The sequence below is a fragment of the Trachurus trachurus genome (genome assembly GCF_905171665.1).
Source record: "Trachurus trachurus genome assembly, chromosome: 8".
Taxonomy (NCBI): domain Eukaryota; kingdom Metazoa; phylum Chordata; class Actinopteri; order Carangiformes; family Carangidae; genus Trachurus; species Trachurus trachurus.
Window position 1 is genome coordinate 32,483,099 of NC_139905.1, and position 23,933 is coordinate 32,507,031.

The window sequence follows — 23,933 nt, forward strand, 5'->3', positions numbered from 1 at the left end:
TTTTTCACACGAGCCGCGAGCGCTGTTGTCAAGCTGGACAGACCAGATCGTACCAGACAGGAAGTCGGGCACAGAAAAGGCGAGAGAATCCAGTCAATTTTCAAAAGATAATTAAATGATGATTAAAGTTGTTGCTTGTCCGTCTATAAATATTTGTCAGTTGCGTCTGCACACGAGACAGAATCTCAGAATTAATTGCGTTAATTTTTATAACACGTTAATTTTCAGTGTAATTAATTAATCTAATTAACGCATTAAACTGACAGCCATAATTATTTCATAGCGTGGTGAATGAGCAGGTCACGACTTGTCCACCAGAGCGTTGTGGAGTAGTTGGAGTAGTTGGATTGTGTATTTGATGAGTTTTGAGGGACAGTGGACCTGTACCGTTCAGCTCCATTGTGTTCACTGAGCAGCTTGCGTCTCTGCCCCACTGATCGCAAAACAACATGCACCGATAATTAAAGGTAATAATAATAATCCTATAACTATAACTATTTTGCAATCGGCAAATTTACCAAAATGTTGAACTATCCCTTTAACAGATAAACATCGTCCACTGCCATTAGTATTTTCCCATGACTGATGTCAGTCAATGAGGCCAATATTGGCTGATAGCGATGTCCAGCCGATGCATCAGTGTATTTCTTCAGGTGTGCCAGAGATCAGTGAGTGATGGTGTCTGTCTCCCCCAGGAGAAGCAAGCTGCCACTAACCGGATCTTACTGAAGAAGGAGCGGGCATCAGGCTTCCAGGGCAGCCGTCTAGACGTCGTGGCTCGCTTTAACGGCTCCACCGAGGCTCTGGACCGGCTGGACGACCCCCCAGCTCCAGCCCCTACCCCAGCCCCAGCCCTAGCCCCTGCCCCTGCCCCTGCCCCTGCCCCTGCCCCAGCCCCTGCCCCTGCCACTGCCCCTGCCCCTGCCCCTGCCCCTGCCCCTGCCCCCATCCCGGCCCCCGCTACCCTTCCTGCTGCTGCAGCTGCGGTGGGGCCCGGCGAGGCCGTCAGCCCCACCGTCAGCCAGCTGAGTGCTGCGTTCGAGAAGGGCGATCTGCAAAACAACGTCTACCTCCCCCCGCGTCGCTCAGCCCCCGCCCTCGCGCCAAAGCCCAAACCCCCAGCCAGAGGGGAGGCTGTCAACAGAAAGGTGTGGGAATGTTTCGTTTTTTTAATTAGTGTGAATGCTGAAGGCATTCACACTATTGTTATTCTGTTCGGCCATTTTCTTTATTCTCTTTTTTTATTATTAGTGTGACTGCTGAAGCAGTCACACTATTGTTCTTCTGTTTGGCCATTTTCTTCCGCCTTTTTACGGTCTTCTTCTAGTCCTTCATACTTTGTGCTATTTCAACAATTCATATATCAAAACGTGCATCTTTTTCTGGACTTTATTGGCATTACTTTTCTCTTTTTAACTCTTTATACTTTTTAAAATATTTAACTTTTTCTGATTTTTTTCAGCTTTATAATGGGTGTGTATTGCGTCTAACGAGCAGAGCCAGAGTGGTGTCAGAGTGGATAGAGGCAAAAAAACATTCTAGAGTTTTTCTGGCTAAACTGTCAGCACGGCCACAAATTAAACTCTAGACAAATTATTTTCTCCAGTTTTGTAGCCACACTTGTCTTCTGGCTAAAATTCTGGTCAAAAATGCAAAGAGACTTAGATAATAATTTAAAATATTTTTTAAATGCAGCCAGGGAGCTCTCTGCTCTCATTAAGCTCAATGCATTTTTTTCACAGCAGCAGGAGAAGGAGCTCAACTTTGTAACTTGCTGTTAAGTGCTTTTTAATTCATTTTAATTCACCAAAAAATAGTCACAGGTCACAAAAAAGTCCTCTCCTTACTTGGTGTGGCTAATCTATACTCATTTCTTTTTATTTTAAGCATCATTGAAAAATCTCACATTCATCAAAGTCTCAATCTCTCTTCTTCACAACTCCACTGTAGTGTAGGGGTTAGGGTGGCTGCTTGCCAACCCTAAGGTCACTGGTTCGAATCCAAGGGAAGAACTCTTGTTATGTTATGTTGAATTCTGCTCTCCTCCCCCGCCTTCAATTGGTTACAGGTGTTTGTTATCTCCTTGATTACTCATACCAGTTTGCAGCACATCATCACATAACAATGAATGACAACAGTCTTGAAAGCAGTGTGCTCTCTGTAGCCGAGTGGCAGAGTAAAGGTTTAGTGATCATATGGTCATGGGTTCAATTCCTACCTCGGTCATTTCACATCATTGCTTGACTTTTGATTCCAATTATTCAGCTGTCATTGGACAGTCTTTGATTCCTCATAGTATAAAGCTCATTGTAACTCAGGTTCTCTGTGGCCATATGGTTAGTGTGTTAGGTGTTGTGCTATTTCAACAATTCATATATCAAAACGTGCAGCTTTTTTTGAACTTTATCGACATTACTTTTCTCTTTTTAACTATTTATCTCTGCTCTCATTCAGCCCAATGCTGAGAGTTCTCCACAACTCTGTCTGTAGCCTAGTGGTTAGCTTGCTGGTCTGGGGACCTGAAGGTTGCTGGTTCAAATCCTGCCTCAACAACAATTATAGTGAATTATTTTCCCAGTTGTCCTCTGTTGACTTCTGATAACTTGCTTCATGTTGAAACTGCTGCTCTCAGCCTGAAATTCACAGACATTTTCATTCTAAGTCATTCAAGCTTGACTCTCAAGCTTTCTTGATGTTGACAGTGTGCAGATCATTAACAGACAACAGTCTCTGCAACTGTGTGTGCACTGTGGCCTAGAGGCAGAGTGGAAGTCTAATGACCATGAGGTTGTGGGTTCGATTCCGACCTTGGTCAAACATTTGTATGGTGATCACTGCTTGCACTATTTGCTAATTCTGCAACAGCGTTCAGTTGCTGTCAGCAGTCACACCATTTCCATTCTTGGAAATGCTTTTTCTAGTTCTGACTACTTTCCGCCGTTCTACGGACTTAAACTAGTCCTTCATACTTTGTGCGATTTCAACAATTCATATATCAAAATGTGCAGCTTTTTTGGAACTTTATCGGCATTACTTTTCTCTTTTTAACTATTTATACTTTTTAAATTATTTAACTTTTTCCGCAAATTTTTTCCCATAGGAATGCATTGAAAACGTCTTCAAACTTTTAAAATCTTCTTACTACTTTGAACCTCTAAAACTTCAGCATACTTTCTCCCACAGACTCCATTTGTCTTTTAAATTGTAGACAAACTTTTAATCTATTCACATATTACTCAGCTTATTAATATCTTCAACAGTTTCTGATATGTGGCCGTTTTAAAATCATTACAATTTTTGACAAAATCCAACTTTATAATGGTTGTGTATTGCGCTTAACGAGCAGGGCTTAGAGTGAGTGACATCATCGTTAGAGTGAGAGGGATCGAAAAAACATTCAGGATTTTTTCTGGATAAATTGCCAGCACGGCCACAAATTAAACTCTAGACACATGATTTCCTCACCGGTTTGTACCACACTTGTCGTCTCTCATTTGATGTGCGCAAAACAGCAGACAGACTTACAGAATTGTCTCTATGAGCCTAATTGTGCAGCTAGACCCGCTCCAGTGGCTCATCCACTTCAATATAAAAGTAGGAGCTGTTTTTTTAGAAAAGCAGAAATGCCCCCCTTTTCTACCTTGCGACCCTGAGAAAAGTTTTTGCCCTACAAACATTTAATGCACATCAATGTGCTCAGGAAGGTCTCCTTGCCCCAGTAGTCATGGCCACATTCTGATAAGAGCTACGGTTCTCTTTTACTGGGCTGTTTTGGGAAGCTGCACAGACCTCAAATCTCTCTGCTCTGCTCTGCTCTGTGTGCAGTTGGTCCAGGTGTAGCGGCCAGCTCGTTATCAACGTCTATAAATAGAACAGTGCAGGTGCAGCCTGGCCGCTCGTTAAGATGTTTTTAAACACAGCCCCACACAGACACATGATAAACCAGACTGACAGAGGATGTCCACGCACAAACACAGGCATCACACTCACACAGACAGACACACACAGACACTCACACACAGTCACACATGCACGCATACACAAACAGACAAACACACAAACACAACACTGTTCCACACAGTAAAATGTAAGCATGGTAGTCACCATGGTAACTTCTGAGGGCAGGCTGCCACGCAGGTGTAATCAATCAGATCATTAGGGAGGGAGGAGTTCTGTGGCGCTTATCAACAGTTTTACTTTCTGCACATGTACACACAGACAGAGAGACCGTCAGACTCACACACCCAGACACACACACACTCACACATAGGTTTTCAGCTCAAATTCATCAGCCTCTCAATGATTTTATACTTTTGATGTAAACATCTCCAACAATTTATTTTTTTCTCATGAATTTCAGTTCAGACATTTAACCTTTCCACCTCTATAAATAGTAGTGTAATTACAGGTGAAGCCTAGGATATAGGACGCAGCTTTTAACATGTGTCAAATCTATCTATCTATCTATCTATCTATCTATCTATCTATCTATCTATCTATCTATCTATCTATCTATCTATCTATGAAAACAAGTAAATTTTATCACATAACACCGGTTTTAGCATCACTACATTGGCTGCCCATTCAGGCTAGAGTGGATTTTAAAGTTCTTCTTTTAACTTATAAAGCCTTGAATGGTCTTGCACCTCTGTACCTGTCTCAACTGCTCACTCCCTACACTCCGTCACGTCCTCTTCGTTCCCTTGGTTCAAACCTCCTGGTCATTCCATCCATCAATAAAAAAACAGCTGGTGGCAGGGCCTTCTCCTACAGCGCTCCTTTTTTATGGAACGGCCTCCCACAAGATATTAGAAACGCCACATCCAATCGCAATTTTTAAATCCCGTCTTAAAACGTACCTTTTTACCCAATACTTTGATTAACTAACTTATTTTAGCATTTTTCTCTGGTTTTACAATTGTTTTATTGACTGTCATTATTGTAAACAAACTTTTAACTATTTTATCCTTTTCCTCTGGTGTTTTTTCGAATGTTTTTTTATTTATCTGTTGTTATTATTGTACTTGTTTTTATTGTAAAGTGTATTGAGACCATGTACCATGGTGATTTTGCACTTTAAATAATAAATTGATTGATTGATAGATAGATAGATAGATAGATAGATAGATAGATAGATAGATAGATAGATAGATAGATAGATAGATAGATAGATAGATAGATATCTATCTATCTATCTATCTATCTATCTATCTATCTATCTATCTATCTATACCCCTCCCTAACCCCTCTGTCTCCTTTCTTTCTTTCTTTCTTTCTTTCTTTCTTTCTTTCTTTCTTTCTTTCTTTCTTTCTTTCTTTCTATCTATACCCCTCCCTATTTTTAACCCCTCTGTCTCCTTTCTTTCTTTCTTTCTTTCTTTCTTTCTTTCTTTCTTTCTTTCTTTCTTTCTTTCTTTCTTTCTTTCTTCTACTCCTTCATTTGTATTTTACGTAACTTTTTCTATCCTTCCCTCTCTATCCATCCATCCATCCATCCATCCATCTACCTCTTTCTATCTATCATCCCCCTCTCTCTTTTTCTTTCTTTCTTTCTTTCTTTCACTCCATTTCTGTCGTTTTACTTCTTTGTTTGATTGTTTCTTTCTTTCTTTCTTTCTACTCCTTTTCTTTTCCTTTGTTTTTACTCCATTTCTTTCTTTCTTTCTTTCTTTCTTTCTTTCTTTCTTTCTTTCACTCCATTTCTGTCTTTTTACTTCTTTGTTTGTTTGTTTGTTTGTTTCTTTCTTTCTTTCTTTCTTTCTTTCTTTCTTTCTTTCTTTCTTTCTGTCCTTTTCTTTTTTCTCTCTTGTTTCAATCTTTCTTTCTTTCTTTCAACAATTTCTTCAGCTCATTCAGCATTGCTTTCAGCATTCACACCATTTCCATTCTTGGAAATGTTTTTTCTAGTTTTATTTTACTTTTTATTTTCATTTTAAAGGGACAACAAGGAGTTTCTCCATCAGCAGAACGAAAAATTGACAATAAAAAAGTCTCATATTAATGTGGATGAATCTACGTTACCACTTGTTAATGGGCCCATTTTCGATAAATATATCATTTTGTCTCTATCGTTATTGTCTTATTATTAGTGGTGGCGGAAATGCGGTTTCGGTTTCGTGGCGAGTCATGAGAATAACGCCGCCGAATCGCCGTTTATGGTTGGAACTACGACGGTATGTGATCGTCTTCCAACCTCTGACTTTAATTCTTGATGAATGAAAACATGAGTCTGTCTTGCGCCGGTCAAAGAATTTCACGGTGCGCGGAGGCTCATAAATGTAGTGTGAAAACCATAGACTGTAAAAAGAATGGACGTAGCACCGTGACGTCACCCGTTGGTTTTGGGGAGTCGGTTTTGTGCCGCTACTACGGGGGTTTGAACCGCGCCATGTTGGATTCTACTTGCCATATTTGGAGAGGTGCGGCCATTAGTTGGCAGAGGGCCCGCCCACTGGCCTCGAAGCAGCGGTCTCCGGACCTGTCACTCAACGTTTCCGCGCCCTAATTGGCCAGAGTTTTAACCTAATAACAGTAAAACGGTAGAGTTTAAAAAAAAATTCACCCCCCTCAGAGTGTGTGCGGGGGTAGAAACTATCGGTTGAGACCAAAAAACGTAATGGTACCAGGCTTTGATCATGTTTATTGAGGATGTAAAGTCGGCGATTTTAACATGGGGGTCTATGGAGAATGCTGCTTTCTGACACCAGCCCCCAGAGGAAGCCGAGGGGATTGCAGTTTTTTGAACGCTGAAGTGAGCTTCACTTCTCAGACCGACAACTGCCCCCTTGGTGAAAACACTTCGCTTTTCCAAAACTCCTCGTTGTCCCTTTAATTGTTTTATTCTCTTCTCTTTTCCGTCTTCTTCTCCTTCTTCCTCTCCTCTCTCTCCATCTCTCTCACTCACAGTTTATAGTAGTAGTCTAGTTTCTACTGATCTCTGTCACACATCCATCACTGTCCCCTGCTCACCCACAACAACAAACCGTTGCCTAAATCTGTTTCTTGTTTTTTGTCTGTATTTAGTTTTGTCTCTTTTTTCTTATCTACTGTAGTTTTGTCTCTCCAGTTGCTCACTTAGGGTATTTGTTTGTAGGTTGCTGTTGCTGCCCTCAGTGTTTGTTGTTTGGTTGGTCACCTACGTTTTGTTATGTACTCTCACTTACATTGCACTATTAAAGGGGGGAAAAAGAAAAAAAGCAAGGTGTGGGGATGTACTAAGTTATTAGAAATGCAGGAAATCAAGAAGCAAAGCTGGTTGAAGGGTGAGTGCAGAAACCAAAAGATGACCCCGAGGGCTTAGAACCAAAAGGGCGTAAGTGACATTTTGGGCAAAAATTAGTTCTATATCAAAACACAGGTCTCGATGAGCTCTATCCAATGTTGCCAAAAGGACCCATCTGAGATCAGACCCCTTTTTTAGAAAAAGGGTCCTATGTTCCCCACTTTTCCCTAAAAGGACCAGGAGAACATGCAATGTTTGGTCCGGGAGCGTGCCTATGTTCCCACAGCCCTATGTTCCCACAGCCCTATGTTCCCACGGCCCTATGTTCCCACAGTTCTAAGGTTTTCCTCAAAATTAGGCCCTATGTTCCCACTGGACTCTCTCTACCTATCTGGACTCTATCTATCTGGCCTGTCTAGCCTCTACCGGGTCTTTTTACTAAACTTAACCAACTCTTTTCTTCATTGCCTAAACCCAACCAATGGTGGGACCAAAGGGCTGTGGGAACATAGGGCCTAATTTTCAGTGACAACAAAAGGTAGAAATGTGGGAACATAGGGCTGTGGGAACATAGGGCTGTGGGAACATAGGAATGACCCCTTTGGTCCCATACCTGCAGCGGAGTTGTGACTTTGCGGATTTTTGCCTATTTTTGAGTGAGAAGTTGAGTTGTGACTTTGAGTGAGAAGTGTAATTGTCCCATTGGTTGGGTTTAGACAATGAAGAAAGGAGCTGGTTAAGTTTAATACAGTAAAAAGACCAGGTAGAGGCTAGACAGGCCAGATACTAGAGAGAGTCCAGATAAGTAGAGAGTGTCAATCGACCGGCAACAGCAGGGAACATAGGAGCCTTTTAAAATAATTAATGAAAGAGTTAAATGACAATTAATTACTTACTCAAGTGTTAATTATTCAATCAGTTCAATGCATTGTTCAGCAGATACGCCCAATATGTCCTAGAAGCCTTGGAAATGTTTGGTGCCAAAAAGGTGTATGTGACGTTTTTGACATATTTTTTTGATTTTAAAATGTTTAAGTACATGTTCATTGTGTTAATATGTCATAAGTTTATTACATAAATACTCATTCATATAAGTATGTCTGTGGTTGCAATGTTGTGGTTTAAGGTTAATGAATACAGTTGATTGAAGTCTGGTCAAAATGTTGTTTTGCCTCTCCTGTAAAGTTTGTCACATGCCACTTATGCCCTTTTGGTCTGTGTGTCTCTGTCCATCAGGCCCAGGCACAGCCTCCAGGTGAGGAGGAGGAGCTGGAGACAGCAGCAGGTGTGAGCGCTGAGGAAGGGACAGCTGCTCTACAGAGGAGCGTAGAGGGAGCGGCGGCCGGCGACGGACAGTCAGGAGACCAGCTCTCCAACTCCTCTTACTCCTCCTCATCCTCAGTGGCCGTCACCTCTTCCTCCTCCTCTTCAGAGGCCAAGCCGGAGTCGGAGGCCCAGCCGACAGCGACCGAAGCCCGGGGCTCCAGCACCGTGGCCCCCGAGAGGGAGCCGCAGACCGAGCAGGACGGCTCTGCTGGGGGGGGCGAGGCCGGGGCCAGGCTGGTGCAGGCCGACGTTCACGCCTCGTTGGAAAACGGAGAAAAGGAGCCTCCCGGTTCCTCCCCCTCGGAGGAGGAGAAAGGAGAGGAAGAGGAGAACGATGATGAGGACGAGGACGGCTCGAGGAAGGAGGATTACTCGGAGGGGGATCTGGTGGACATCAGCGCGTACAGCGGGCTCGGGGAGGAAGACTCCGGAGGGAGCCAACTGGACGACGAGGAGGATGAGGAAGATGAGGAGGAGGTGTATCAGCCCGAGACCAGCTGCTCCGAGATCGCCGGCCTCCCAGAGGAAGAGGAGCCCCCACCGGCCAATAGGAAGATCCGATTTAGCATTGAGCCAATCAAGGTGAGTTTCTTTCTGTAACTTACTCTTTGTCTGCTGTGAAATAGTTATTTTCACACCTGTCACCGTCACACACATTAGAAAAGGTAAAAATAGTTGTGCTGCTGTGACCTTCAGTGGGGGTCATTTCCTCTCCAACGCTGCTTCAGTTAAACAAATGAAAGACAGAAATGGACAGACGTCCTCTGAGGAGCAGGACAGCTCTTTGAATTTGAATGTTGGCTGCCTAATTAGATTTTTTTATATTTCCTCTGCACATGTAGAAACTTTAGACTGGCAGTGTCATGGGAGTTAAAGGGATAGTTCAATATATTTAGCTCTGAGCAGCTTGCGGCTCTGCTCCGCCGTTCTAAAAATAGCTTGCACCGACAATTAAAGGTAACGAACCTACTGCTATGACTATAGGGATTATGGCAATGGGCCAATTTGCCAAAATGTTTAACTATCCCTTTAAAAGGCCAGTGAATTACCGGTATTATTAGGATTCACCCTCTGGGGACTGTGAATCTCCCGAGCACACAGGGGGAAATGGGGGAAATTTTGATGCGATGATCACCAGAAATGTGACAATTTCAACCTCTGAAGAGAATCCACAGCACATTTCATGACTAATGGAGCTATAAACATAATGGCCAGATTGTTAGCGGGTCTAAAAACAAGAATATGTTTGCTGGTCTCTCGTGCTGAGTCACATTTTTCTGTAATCCCTTAATGAAGACAAAGACACAGCACCACTTAAAAAGAGGATGTAACTTCAGGAGCTCCATTACCTATACAGTTTTGTTACTGTATATGTTGTATGAAATCAAAACCTGAAACTGCATTAATCGATATTAAAAACAATATATTTTATAGTTTTATCATACTACTGTAACAATGGATCATGTGACCTGGGCTGGATAGTGTTAAACAATATTGCAAGTCACTGCTGATGTGGCAACCTGAACTTCTCTGAAAATGACTGTGCACATTTAGGCACAAGTTTTGAGTTTAAAGGGGACATATTATGGAAATATCACTTATTTAGGTGTTTGTCTTGCCTTCCGGCCCCCAAAATGTGAGAATTGACAAAATAATCTCTAATGTTCAGGCTAGAGTTCTCAACGGGCCTGAAAATTACAATCCGAACCGACCTGACCCGCGGGTTTTTAAGACCCGCGGGTCCGGACCCGACGAGTAGCTGTGGAGTAGCGTTGGCATTTTCCGGCAGTGATGTTTCAGTGGTTCTGCCCACAGCAGCACAAGATGCAGAGTGGGATATTTGTCTGAGACTCACAATTAAACATACAACAATTCACACCAGAAATTGTTGTGAGAAAAAAGGAAGCCCGAGGTCTTACCCGACCCGAGTCACTTTTATATTTTTTCGACCCAATTTCGACCTGAACTCGGGGGTCTGGTCTTGTTTGTCGGACTGGCCCAACCCGTTGAGAACTCTAGTTCAGGCTCTCTAGGTTCAAATCCACGTGGTTTTACCAGCTGTTCCCTCCATATTCTTCCAGTGATGTAACTAGTTTTCAAATTTGCATAACCCCACCTCTACCTGGGACCAGTAGAAGGGGCGGGGCAAGCAGTGGTTCATTTGCATTTAAAGGGACAGACACTGAAAGCAGCCGTTGTGAACAGGGCTGTTTAGAGAGGATGAAAAGAGCTGTGATGTTTGATCCTTGGGGGATTTTGACCAAAGCATGTCACAGACATGTCTTTAAGACACCTGGGAACTATTTTAATTTGTGGAAAGGGGGCAGAATATGTCTCCTTTAAGATTCAAGCTGGGTGTCTCTTTGCACACTTGGTGCAGATGAACAGCCAATCAGCAGCACTATTAGATCTTTGTTGAAGCAGGCTGCATGCTGATTGGCTCACCGATGCTAATGAGATCTGCTCATTTACTGGTATTGATATTCGGAGTTTGCGATTCGGTCCAGCCAATGAAGGTGTAACGTGATGGTGGTTGCTACTGGCGACAGTCCCACAGAAAATCATTACCTAACTCTGCAGCTCCCCCTCTTTCAACAGAGCCCATTATTTTACTTTGCCGCTCGGCAGCAAACTACTCTCATCAATCATAGCCGAAGCCAAAAATAGCTGAAGGAATAGTAGATTTCTACATTCATCAAGTCGCAGAGGAACGCTAACGTAGCCCCTCTGTCTGCTGTTTGCTTAAATAGGCAACTTGTTTTCTAGTGTCGGAGAGTTTTATTGGTCAGATCAATTAATGCAGCTTTAATGATGTCAGATGTGACGTTCAGACCATGAGAGAATGTTCTCTGTTATCGACCAGAGCACAGGAACCAAAAGAGAAAAAGTGGAGGAAGTGACTGCAGAGACTCACTAACTTCCTCCTTCTTTAACTTCACACACACACACACACACACACACACACACACACACACACACACACACACACACACGGGTAGCTGGGGGGATTTGCCTCTTTGATTTCGCCACAGTATATCCTGCTGACTCGGCTGTGTGTGTGTGTGTGTGTGTGTGTTTGAACATAGATCTTGATTTAACAGTAGCTCTTCTCTACACTGCGTAGTGCTCCGTTCCCCTCCGCCTCCTCCCATCACTGCAGCAGCGTCGATGCGCTGTGAAACATGTCTGAACGTGCAGTGACAGAGCTGTCACATTAACAACATGCCTCCTGAGAAAGCCCATTCAATAGGAGGGCAACACACACACACACACACGCAGGACGCTGCCGCCGCGCCGGTGAGGGGTCACACACCGCTCCGTCCAACTCCCGCAGGTGGGAGGACGAGGACGAGGAGGAGGACGAGGAGGAGGAATGTGTTTTATTTCAGGTCAGGCGTCAGGTCAAAAAGGAATTCTTTCCATTTTCTTGGTCCTTGAAACATGGGACCGCAGCCGGCCTGAACCACAGTGCAGCTAAAAGTAGAGTTGTGGTGTGTGAGGCTGTGCTGTTTGCTACAAAGGTAACTGCTGACTGTCATATCAAGCCACCTGTTTTTAGATCAAACAAAACACTCACATTAGGTGTCACAAATAAAATATGACGTTCAATAGCCGATGTGTGTGAAAACCAACACCATAAATACTGCGTTACATATTTTTTTGAAGACACAATGGAGATACAGATGCTGGACATTTCAGAGTGTTTGGGTTGTTTGCAGCGCTGCCGCTTTGAAACTTTTGCACCGGCTGACTTCCTGCAGCTGCCTCCCTCAGCTCTGACTCTATCGCTGCCTCATCTCCTCAGAGAGTTCTCTCACTGTGAGCAATGTGCACCAGCCAGTCGGATTTATTTTAAAGGTACATCAGTCGTAGCAGCAGTAAGCCTGCACTCAGATCCAGGAGTCAGTAATAAAGGATTTTAATAGTTAATGCAATAAACAAATGAAGTATGGGTTAGAAAGAAATAACTAATAACATTCAAGATGAGGTATTGGTGAGGTCTTTCATTTGAAATCAACATTAAAGGGATAGTTCACGCAAAATTGAAATTTCACTCATTATCTACTCCCCCCCTCCTCATGTGGACTAAGGGCTGGGAGAAGTTTCAGAGTCCTCCGTGCCTTCTCTGAGTTACAGGGGGTCTCGGCGTAGCAGTGCATGTCCATATAACGGTTGCAAATGGATACCAACTGTCTTCGTAACAAAAAGACACACCAAAAAACATCCAAATACCTCCATGCTGCTCGTATGTAATGTCCGTCTTGTATTGAAGCCCCGAAATGCGAAATTGTCCCGAAAAAAATGAAATAAGTCTATATTTCAAGCTTGTTTGTAGCGGAAGCTCCTCTTCCTGGAGCTTCGAGAAGCTTCCGCTACAAAACAAGCTTGAAATTTCAATTTTGGGTGAACTATCCCTTTAATGCAATAAACAAATGAAGTATGGGTTAGAAAGAAATAACTAATAACATTCAAGATGAGGTATTGGTGAGGTCTTTCATTTGAAATCAACATTAATAACTTTGATTATTAAAATGGCCTCAGGGTAGCACTGCAGTAAACTACTGGAACATGTAAATAAAATAGTTAATGACAAAAAGAACAAATGCCTATGATGATCAATAATTACACTATATAGTAACTATGCTCTTATTTCACAAGCCTCCATCAAAGTCTCCTATCTAAAGTGTAGAAATGAGACCAACCACAAACTGAATGAACACAAACACTAACATTATTTGTCTCCAGTGAAACACACACACACTCACAACACACACTGTCTTATTCACACACCTGTAAGTGAACATGGAGATATAACAGATCTTGACTGGAGTTGTAGTAAGACGACAAGAGAGACAGACAGTAGTCTCACTGCAGATTGACATCCCCCTGTCCTTCCTTATTGGATGCAGACCAGTCATTTGTCCCGTGTGTCGTACAGAGCTGTTCTGTTCTGCACCAGTTAACAAAGATAAATAAATACAGCCAGCACGCTCACTGTCCGGGCATGTTGGCTGTTATTACTCAATTTCAAAACCAACTGGTAATTTGTGTTCTGACATCATGAGTTACTTCATCAAACAAACGCCGGCCAGGAGAGTTCAGAACAAGTCTCCAGCCTCCCCCAACACAAACCTGACTTTATAAACTTCATATTTGATCATGGAGCAGAAACACCATGAGATTACTGCACCGGGCAGAAGGTAGAACACACTCGCTGGGTTTGTATGTGCTGGGTTCTGGGTTGTATACAAGGCTACCTCTGTGTGTCTGTAAAAAGCAGTTGGAATGTGGCAGGGTGTGTTTGTTTTCCTTGAAAAAGACACACACACACCTATAAACACTCACACACACACAGAGACTGCAGCAGGGGAAGCTGATTGATAAGAATCACAGAGCAGGTCTTTGTTTGGATGGAAAAACCACCTGGCGTGTGTATTTATGAGAGCTGAAAATCTTCCTGAAAAGTTTTCTCAGAGTTCAGAGATGCACCTGATCCAGGGTGAAATCATGAAATCCCCAAAGCATCCAGGTCTGTGTAGAGGGGCTGGGGAAGTGCCACTGCATCAAAGCCTCCTCCGGCTGCAGAGGGAGCTCTGTGATGTCAGTTGAGTCGGCGTCCAGTGGGGCCGAGCGGACCTCTGCAGCCGGCTGCTCCGCTCTGCCTGAGGCCAGAGGCTTGACGCTACATGAGCCACTACTCGTAAAACACGTCTAAATCTCCAAGCAGACTCCCTGTGAATGAGATGCACTGTGGGTAATAGGTGCCAGGGTTTGTCAGAGATGATAAATGTGGGGAATAAAAAAAAGAAAAGGCAACATTTTGGTCCAATGTGTCGTTGACAGTGTTACATGATGGACTGCTATAAAACTTTTTAAAGGAGTGTCATTGGGGATATGATGCAGTGTTTGCCTTATGTGAAACGCCTCTGTGGACAAAATCACAAATACAGTTTTTAACAAAAAGCATTAAGAAAGATCTCCTTTTTGAATTAAAAAGGAAAATGTTGTCATTGATTTAGATATTCAAATCAGGCCTTAAGCTCCGCCCACCTCCACTGCTGCTGTTTAAACAAGGTCAACAGGTGAAAGAACAGAGAATGTCAAGATGGTCAGAGGGGGAGAGAGACCAAACAGTTAGTGTAGTTTGCATCTTTTATTGGTTTGTGTTGTTTGTTAGCATGTAACTGGCAGTAGCTGACACAGAGTTAATATTAGTGCTAATGCAAACTTTCACTCTTTGTGCTGACAAGGTTTCAGTTTATTCAGCCCTGCCCCCGTCTCCTCTCGTTTTATTAGACTCTAGTTAGTTTGCTGCAGCTCAGTGGTGGAGATACTAAGTCATCATGTTGACTTGATTATACCTTGTATTAAATTAAAAAAAACACACAAAGTGGGCATTTTACCAAGGTTAAAACACGATTTCCACGTGTTTCAACTTCAAAATGTCTCTAAGACGACAGCAGAGAAAGCTGAATATGTCTCATCAGTGGTTCCCAGACAGATTTGCTCTTCAGAATGATGCGGCAAATTCAAGTCAATCTTGTTAAAATGAACCATCAGATGGTTCTTCATCTGAGGACATGCGTGCTATAGGCGGCTCGGCCTGGAGATGTACATCCTAGAGAAGGTTCTTCTCTGCCAGCAGATCCTTCAGCACGGCCAAATTATAAGCCAGCAGAGTGCCAACGCCCAGAGACTTGTCTCCACCAGATATCTTTTCTTGTCCATCTGTCAGAAGTTAATTGTAACCTGTGTTGATGTCTAGATCTTAGTGTGAATCAGCTTCATGACATGCAAATATACATCTAGAAGCATTCTCCAGTATTTACCGAGGCACATCCACATCCTTATGTTGCGTTGCCCTGTGCAACAGTCCAGCTGACAGTCTGGTAAAGATGACTGAGACGGTGTGAGACATGAGCTGTGCTGCTTAGCGTGAATAATGGTGAATTCCCGCCAGCTCATGATGTGTTGCAGGAGTTTCCCGCACCAGCTCATTGGCCGGAAATCCAGAGAGGCTGTCACCAAAACTGATCTGGTTACTGTGTATTAGGATGTACACATCAAGTCAATCTCACCTTTATGAGAGTTGTTGGATGACTGAAACACAAAGGACATAAAACATAAGACAGTTTATTTATTCCACATATGGGACATTTGGTTTTTAGCATTGTGGCATACAAATAAAAAGCATAGCCTACAAAAAAACGAAATAATTAATTAATTAATTAATAAAAACTGCAAAAATGGCAGATGATCAGTAGTGCAAGATGATAAGAGTCCAGAGTGCAGGTTATTACAGAGTCAGACTGGTACAGTCTGACAGCAGCTAAGTCACGTCGTATTATTATCATTGTATAGAACCATAAACCTTAATGAGCTCTATTTCACTAAAAAGAATTCATAAAAATGAAAAACATTGTTATTGAGACATATATGACACATGTGGCCTTCAACAGACACAGTCAGAGTTTACATGGCGGCTGACTGAACCCCTGACTAAGTATAAAACAGCACAGTAGGGTATAAATGTAATTCCTGCACAGTGATTGTCTACATGTAAAGCTGAACCTGAGGGACAGGAGTAGCCATCAGCCTCCTTGTCCAGTCTGGATGCAGTTACCTGCCTGAACTCTCTGCCCGTGGTGACTCAGGCTGATTCACTGCTCAGCCTGCATGGATTAGCCTGCTTCTGTTTTTAGCTGCAGTGTTAGTTTTTTGGGGGGTTCTGGTGTGGTAGCTGTTGTATATAGTTATTGTGGCTTAATCTGTCAGTTTGGATTTAAATTACAGGATCACACAGACACATGATTTTTGGAAGTAAAATCTATTTGGTCATTAGAGCGGCTGCAGGCTGTGTGCCCCCTGCCCAGACGTCCTGATTACTGTCTAACAGACAGCACTTCTCACTCCTAATCTTGCGATCCAGCTGCTGATGTGATGTCCTGAATTTTTCTTTATCGTGTTCGATTGGTTGTAACTTAATGTGGCCTCGAGTCAAGTTCAACTCGCTGCAACAAACAAAGAACCACAAGAGCAGAGAGGCAGCACAGACTTGTTGTCGGAGGTTCATCCTGCCTCCTGCTGCAGCTCTCTGTGGCTTGGCTTCCATCCACTGGAGCAGTGGCCGCTTTATGATTGGCCAGATTATGCAAAGGCTGTCATTCAAGAGGCAGCGTTGTGAAAAAAGAAAAAAAGAAAACAACCCTTCTGCCTTGTATTTGATTCAGCCCACTGAGACATCTCAGTTAAAGTCAGGATACAGTGGGCTGTGTTGTACAATAACATGTGCATGTTTTGAATGTCCCTTTATGGAATATTTCAATAAATAAACAGTCTACTGTATTTATGCTGGTAAGTGCCTTTAGGAATAAATGAACACTGACTTCGCTGTTTAATCACAAGTATTGGATCGTTTTTTTTGTATTTGAATGACTGAAAATGAACTAAACATGTATTTTACAACATATCATTAAATCACTTCATAAGTGACAACTTCTTTACAAGCTTTGGGTCCATGTTGGTCAGAGTTGTGTGTCTGGGGCTCTGTTGGGGGGTTGTTAGCTGGGGGAGTGTTTCGGTCGTGACTGATTTGTTCCCAGCATCACATGAGCAGGCAGCACAGACAAACTAACATGCAGATTATTGTAGCAATAAAAGTGTAAAACCTTGATGCGAGTCTTGTGACTGAAACGATGAGCCACGGCTTTCCTCTGTTTTATGTCACTGTTAACTTTAATGCCTTGTTGCCGAGGGCCCTGGCTTTCATTAGTAGTGGTGAATGTTAGCCAGCGCTGATGGCAATGTTTCTAATTCAACTAAAGATCTTCCCTATACTGTAGCTTTGTGTGTTTGTAACTCTAATCAGGAAAGTGTTGCTCAAACTGTGAACTGATGCTGAGTGAATTTGACATTTGACCTCTTTTATAAAGTTCAGATTTGAGTTTGTCTGTCAATGTGTGCAGCTCTGACACTGCTGAGTGACGATTGTTCAAGTGTGCAACATTTTGAACTTTGTTGTAACACACCCACTATTACATCAGAGTGTTACAGCACCAAAAGAAAGTCCAGACTCATGATATAAAAGTGTTACATAAAAAAGTAGAATACTATTAAAACATCTACTGATACAAGTTGAAGCGTTAAAAGGCTGCTATTATATATGTACACCATAAAGTGTTCCTGTTCTCAGCTGTGGCTTCACAGGCTGGTTTAACTGGTTCATATGGTATACAATAATGTCCAAGTGCAGACAACAAGAACAGACTTGATTCCAGAATGAATGATGGTACAAGTTTAACAGAGTTATTGCATTTGGTATTTGGGACTTTCTCCAAATTCTATTGTGGCAATTAAGTGAGTTCTTTAAAAAAAGAAGATGGAGAGGACGGGACAGTTTATCAAGCTTTCTGTTTGGCCTTCATTCTTGTTACTGACCTCTCTCAGTAGTTTTACTGACCATGTTTGTCATTTTGCTCCATAGAGCTTCCATTGTACACATCGAAATAAAAAGACTTGACTTGCAAGATAACAGACAAGAGATGAATTGCACATTTAAAATTTCTTTACCTTTACTCATAATGTACATTCTCACCGCACTAGACACAGTAATAATCTTACTTTATATTTACCCTTCACTCGCACATCACACCATCAGTTTAATATGACTTACAGAGGTCCTATGTTTTGGAATGGACTACCTCCTTCATTAAGATCCATTTCTTCTTATTCACTTTTTAAAAAGCAGTTAAAAATTCATCTCAACTTCTCTTGAATTTCCCGCTCTTTCCTCTCTCTCTCTATTTCGCTCTCTCCATATCCCACATCCTTACTTTGTTTATATGATTTCAATTAATGAATTTTTTGTACCTTATCTCTATTGTTTCTATTTGTTACTGAATCACTTTGCACTTTATTTCCTTATTTTTTTTATCATTTCTGTTCATTTTGCTCATATAACGTTGATTATGTATGCACTTTATCTCCTTTTTTTCCTATGTTTATTTGTTAGCCATAGAAATGTGTCTTGTTGTGATTTGTTATAGGGGTGGAACTTATGTACAAGCCAACCGGATTTGTTCCCTCCATGCACCATTGAATTTAAATGTGTGCTAAATAAATAAACTCTAAACTCTATACCGTAAAGGGGAGATAGGAGGTGAATACTGTATGGTGTGAAAGGAACAGGTTTGTCAAAATGGGGAAAGTGGCATGATGGGTAATGTAGTTTGGCTGTTTTTATCAACATTGTTAAAATATACAGCAGCAGTGGTCATAACACAGCTCACTGAGGCAGCTGTGGTCCTATAACCTGCAGAATACTGGCACTTTATCATCATAACAGCAAAGATGCATGTTTTATATCCAGTGTCACTTCACTGCATTGTTTCTGACAACAGACTTACCTGAGAGACATCTTGTTTTGAAATGTCCTCCAGTGTTAAAGTAACAGGAAGTACTAACAGCTAATTCAGCATACTTTTATTGTCGTCTACCAACCAAAATGTAAACAAATGTTAGTGGAATAAACAAGTCTTAGACTGAGATTGAGAGATTGTGACGTCTGCAGGGAACGCTCTGAAGCTTCATGCACACTCACACACACACACACACACACACACACACACACACACACACTGCTTTAAAGTTACTCAACAGGAAGGAAACATGACAACAGGAAAGAGTTTAACAATCACGCCCTCTGACCCCGTTTGTGTCAGAGTGTGTGTGTGTGTGTGTGTGTGTGTGTGTGTGTGTGTGTGTGTGTGTGTGTGTGTGTGTGTGTGTGTGTGTGTGTGTGTGTGTGTGTGTGTGTGTGTGTGTGTGTGTGTGTGTGTGTGTGTGTGTGTGTGTGTGTGTGTGTGTGTGTGTGTGTGTGTGTGTGTGTGTGTGCACCTTCTACATTCAGGGGTATGTAAATAATCCTGTAACAAGCAACACCTACACATTAATGCCCTTTGGCTCCGTCTCTCTATGTATATCTCTCTCTCTCACACACTCACACACACACACACACACACACACACACACACACACACACACACACACACACACACACACACACACACACACACACACACACACACACACACACACATACATTAGCATATCTGCCAGACAGGGACAGGGAGAGAGAGCAAATCAGTGCCAGTGCCAAACCCATGCTGGGCAAGCCTTTGGTTGCTATGGAAACCGAGCCACGTGATCACAGAGATGGTCAGCAGGGAGACAGATGCTCCTGACCTTTTTGGGGGTTGGTGCAGTAGAGAGCGGCAGAAAAGGTGGAAGAAGGAAAAAGGGAAATATGTTTATATATATTGTGATTCCATCCCATATTAGGGAGTGGATGACGTTTCTATTGAGTGAAATCTACTGTATGTATGTACACTATGTTCTAGAAGTGAGTGCTGGGGCAGATGGGCTGCTGGAGGGTTTTATGGCCCAGTCTCTTAAAAGTGACTGAGCCTGTTTTAGCCCCGATACTGAGACAGTGCTGGTATTAGAGCTACTGACAGAACTGGTTAATTACAGGTCACTCACTGGTTCATGTATGCTAATGATATACAATGAAGAAGTAATATATAACCGTTTGAAACATGGGAAGTTTGTGTGGGTGTGTTTGTTTGTGTGTGGCTGTGCCATTTTTAGTAGGAACTTCACAGATGTGCACAATAAAGGTGATTTGAAAGTATAAATGAACACAATATAGGCTACATTGTGTAATCAATTATTTCTATACTCATTCCTCAAAGAGCTGTTCATGATCATGTTCACCAATGTCATACGTCCTTAATGCCTACACCCCCAGCCACAGAATAAGTAGACAAGGCAAGTTAAAGTTTAATTTGTAATTGTCGGTGCAAGCTATTTTTAGAACGGCGGAGCAGAGCCGTGAGCTGCTCAGAGCTACGCTACAGAGGCTCATGGGATTTCTTGGTTTCCCTCATCAAACTCATCAAATACACAATCCAACAACTCCACAACGCTCTGGTGGACAAGTTGTGACCTGCACATTCACCACGCTATGAGATAATAACACAACGTTACCAGACTGAGTTGTTTTTGGAGTTGTTGGATTGTGTATTTGATGAGTTTGATGAGGGAAACCAAGAAATCCCATTGGCCTCCGTAGCGTAGCTCTGAGCAGCTCACGGCTCTGCTCCACCGTTCTAAAAATAGCTTGCACCGACAAGTAAAGGTAACAAACCTACTCTTAAAACTATAGGGATTATGGCAATGGGCCAATTTGCCAGAATGTTGAATGGTTAAAGGGATACCTTTAACCATCAGCATTTTTATAACAATAGATTTTATAACTTTTAAGAGATTTTTGGACGTTTGGGCTCATTTTTCTGTTTTGTAGCCCACACCTTCACCGCTCTGGTTTCATCTCAACATTCGCATCAGTCCTGTTTCCATAGTGAATCATTTAGCAACTCAAGAGCCAGATATTTTCTTCAGGGACTGGTGGTGGACAGAGCTGACAGAAAGCAAATACAAGACTTAACATTTGTTTAGCGGACAGAACAATGACTATAAATAGATGATAGCGTTGCGCCACGTCTGCTGGATGTGTAAATAGGCAAAGGTTTGCTATCACTTCCACAATATTGCAGGTCGTTCCGCTCTCGTCGAACCTCCAGAAAAAAAAATGAAGATCAGAAAGGAAAAGAAAATACACTTGATTTGGCAACAGGCTTATGTTTCTTATACAGTGCATGCACAAGCAAGGCATACTGCAAAAAAACATTTTTTTTGTGTGTCTCGGGTCATTATGCAGAAAATGCAACTGGAAGAAAGAGGCTGACCTTTGACCTTTGCCCCGTGTTGCAGGTCTTCACCACCTACTCTAATGAAGACTATGATCGACGCAACGACGACGTGGACCCCATGGCGGCCTCGGCCGAGTACGAGCTGGAGAAGAGAGTGGAGAAGCTGGACCTGTTTCCTGTTGAGCTGGAGAAAGGTACACGCACACACAAACACACACACACAGACACACACATCTTAACAATCATTGAGAGTCACTCAGTCAAGCCTCTTATGTAACTACACACACGCGCACACGTTCACACATATGCGCACAATAACCGACAGAGCGCTGTTAGCAGACAACTCCATTATCCCTTTATGGGATTAAATGTAGCGCGGATTAGCCTAATTAGCAGCTGGTAATTCTGGAGGCAGTGGATTTGAACCAGCAACCATCCGTGACGGCTGCTCTCAGCACGCCATCATGTTCTGTTACACTGAATAATGTTTCATGCTATAGAATGTAGATATAATCTATAATAAGTTTCACTGTTGCAGCACAGTCCCATCAACCTACCACAGACCAGTAGAAAGCCTTCTGATACCACATCATAATATGCAGTGGTGGACAGTAACGGAGTACAATATATCCAGAGGATTTGTACTTTACTTGAGTAGGCTACTAGATTTATTTGGTACTTATTACTCTTACTTGAATACATTTCCAGGACAAATATTCTTACTTTTACTGGAGTTAATTAGTAGGTAGGCTGAAAAGTACTGGTTACTTTCAGGTCTTTTTCTAAAATCCTATTGGACACAAGCTGTGTTTGTCAAAGAAGGAAACCCTAACCCCTAAAAGCAGCACATCAGTGCAGCTGCTTTCAAAGAGTTCATTCTCACTAACAAGAGTTAAAAGCTCCTTACATTCATTTACAAACAATTAGAGTCATTCACTGATGTGAAGAATAAGACATTTACTCTGACTCTACTTTGACTTCAAGTACCTTTAAAAGCAAGTACTTTTGGATACTTAAGTACCTTTAAAAGCAAGTACTTTTTTACTCTTACTGCAGTAACATGTGGACTGAGCTACTTCTACTTGTAACGGAGTACATTTTGACCAGTAGTATTTGTACTCTTACTCTGTCCATCTCTGATAATATGATTCTTATTTGAATATGAATGTACAATAATGCTCCAAAATTTTGGGACAAATCAATTTTCCAGTTTTTATTGAAAAGTCAGCCTTTCAAGTCGACTGAATAACATAAATGTATTTTTCATTTTTCATACAATTCAAGATAAACAATATTTATATTTGAATTTGAAATTGAAATATTATGTATTTCTGTGTGTGTGTGTGTGTGTGTGTGTGTGTGTGTGTGTGTGTGTGTGTGTGTGTGTGTGTGTGTGTGTGTGTGTGTGTGTGTGTGTGTGTGTGTGTGTGTGTGTGTGTGTGTGTGTGTGTGTGTGTGTGTGTGTGTGTGTGTGTGTGTGTGTGTGTGTGTGTGTGTGTGTGTGTGTGTGTGTGTGTGTGTGTGTGTGTGTCTCAGACAGCGATGGTCTGGGTATCAGTATCATAGGCATGGGTGCAGGAGCTGATATGGGTCTGGAGAAACTGGGGATTTTCGTTAAGACGGTGACTGACGGCGGAGCCGCGCAGAGAGACGGGAGGTAGGGTCCACTGTTCTCTACACACGCTTCACACAGCCGCTCTCTTCTACTGCAGTCCGATGCTTGTTTGCTTCTGCTTTGCCTTTGTGGGAGTGAGAGAGGAGACGACTGTTATGTGTTATGTGCAAAGCTGAATTTGAGACATGTTCAGTCAAGATTAGCTGGAGGTGATGCTCCCGAAGGACCGGTCTCGTCTCGTAGGTCGTCAACGAGACGGATGCAGTCAAGGGCATGGGTTGTTTTTGTTAGCAGACAGTTGGACATGTCAGAAGTCCAACCAACAACCTCCAGGATGTAAATATGAAGCTAACGTGGTCGTGCATGAACAGTTAATGTCCTCTGTCATGACTACATTCATCTTTATTTACAGTAAACAGGAAAATCTGAGTGATGAAAGTCACATTGTTGCAGTTAGCAAATTTGCAAACTTTCCCAATGTTGATTTATTGCCCTTTAAAATTCTGAGTCAAAGTGATAGTTCTATTTGTCTCCGTGTATATTATAAATAAGAAAACAATGTGTTTTTAATGCTTCACTTCTGCCTTGGTCAAACATTCCTCTGTTTGTCTTGTCTTGTTTGTGTGTGTGTGTGTGTGTGTGTGTGTGTGTGTGTGTGTGTGTGTGTGTGTGTGTGTGTGTGTGTGTGTGTGTGTGTGTGTGTGTGTGTGTGTGTGTGTGAAGGATCATGGTGAATGATCTGATAGTGGAGGTGGATGGGACCAGCCTGGTCGGTGTCACCCAGAGCTTTGCTGCCTCTGTCCTACGCAACACCACCGGCACCGTCAGGTCTGTCAGACACACACTCCATAGTGTGTTTTTGATTTGCTCAACTTACGCAAACAAATGTGCATTTACATATTTGGAGATTTAGAAGGTATATTTTTGCAGATTTGTGATAAAGTGACATATTTTTCAGGTTTTGCTTTGGTGTGTGCTGACATTTTCAGGTTTGTGT

General features: G+C 42.4%; 1 protein-coding gene across 3 annotated transcripts in view; it reads left to right on the forward strand.

Moving 5' to 3' along the window:
• The window catches only part of LOC310990526 (neurabin-2-like), a 50,450-nt gene that overhangs the window by 11,847 nt on the left and 14,670 nt on the right, over positions 1–23,933 (forward strand). For all 3 annotated transcript variants that reach the window (XM_083977928.1, XM_083977930.1, XM_083977929.1), the window contains exons 4-8: positions 696–1,148; positions 8,459–9,130; positions 21,383–21,515; positions 22,858–22,978; positions 23,660–23,764. In XM_083977928.1, coding sequence (XP_083834054.1) covers positions 696–1,148; positions 8,459–9,130; positions 21,383–21,515; positions 22,858–22,978; positions 23,660–23,764 — 1,484 coding nt within the window. The remainder of the gene's footprint in view (positions 1–695; positions 1,149–8,458; positions 9,131–21,382; positions 21,516–22,857; positions 22,979–23,659; positions 23,765–23,933) is intronic.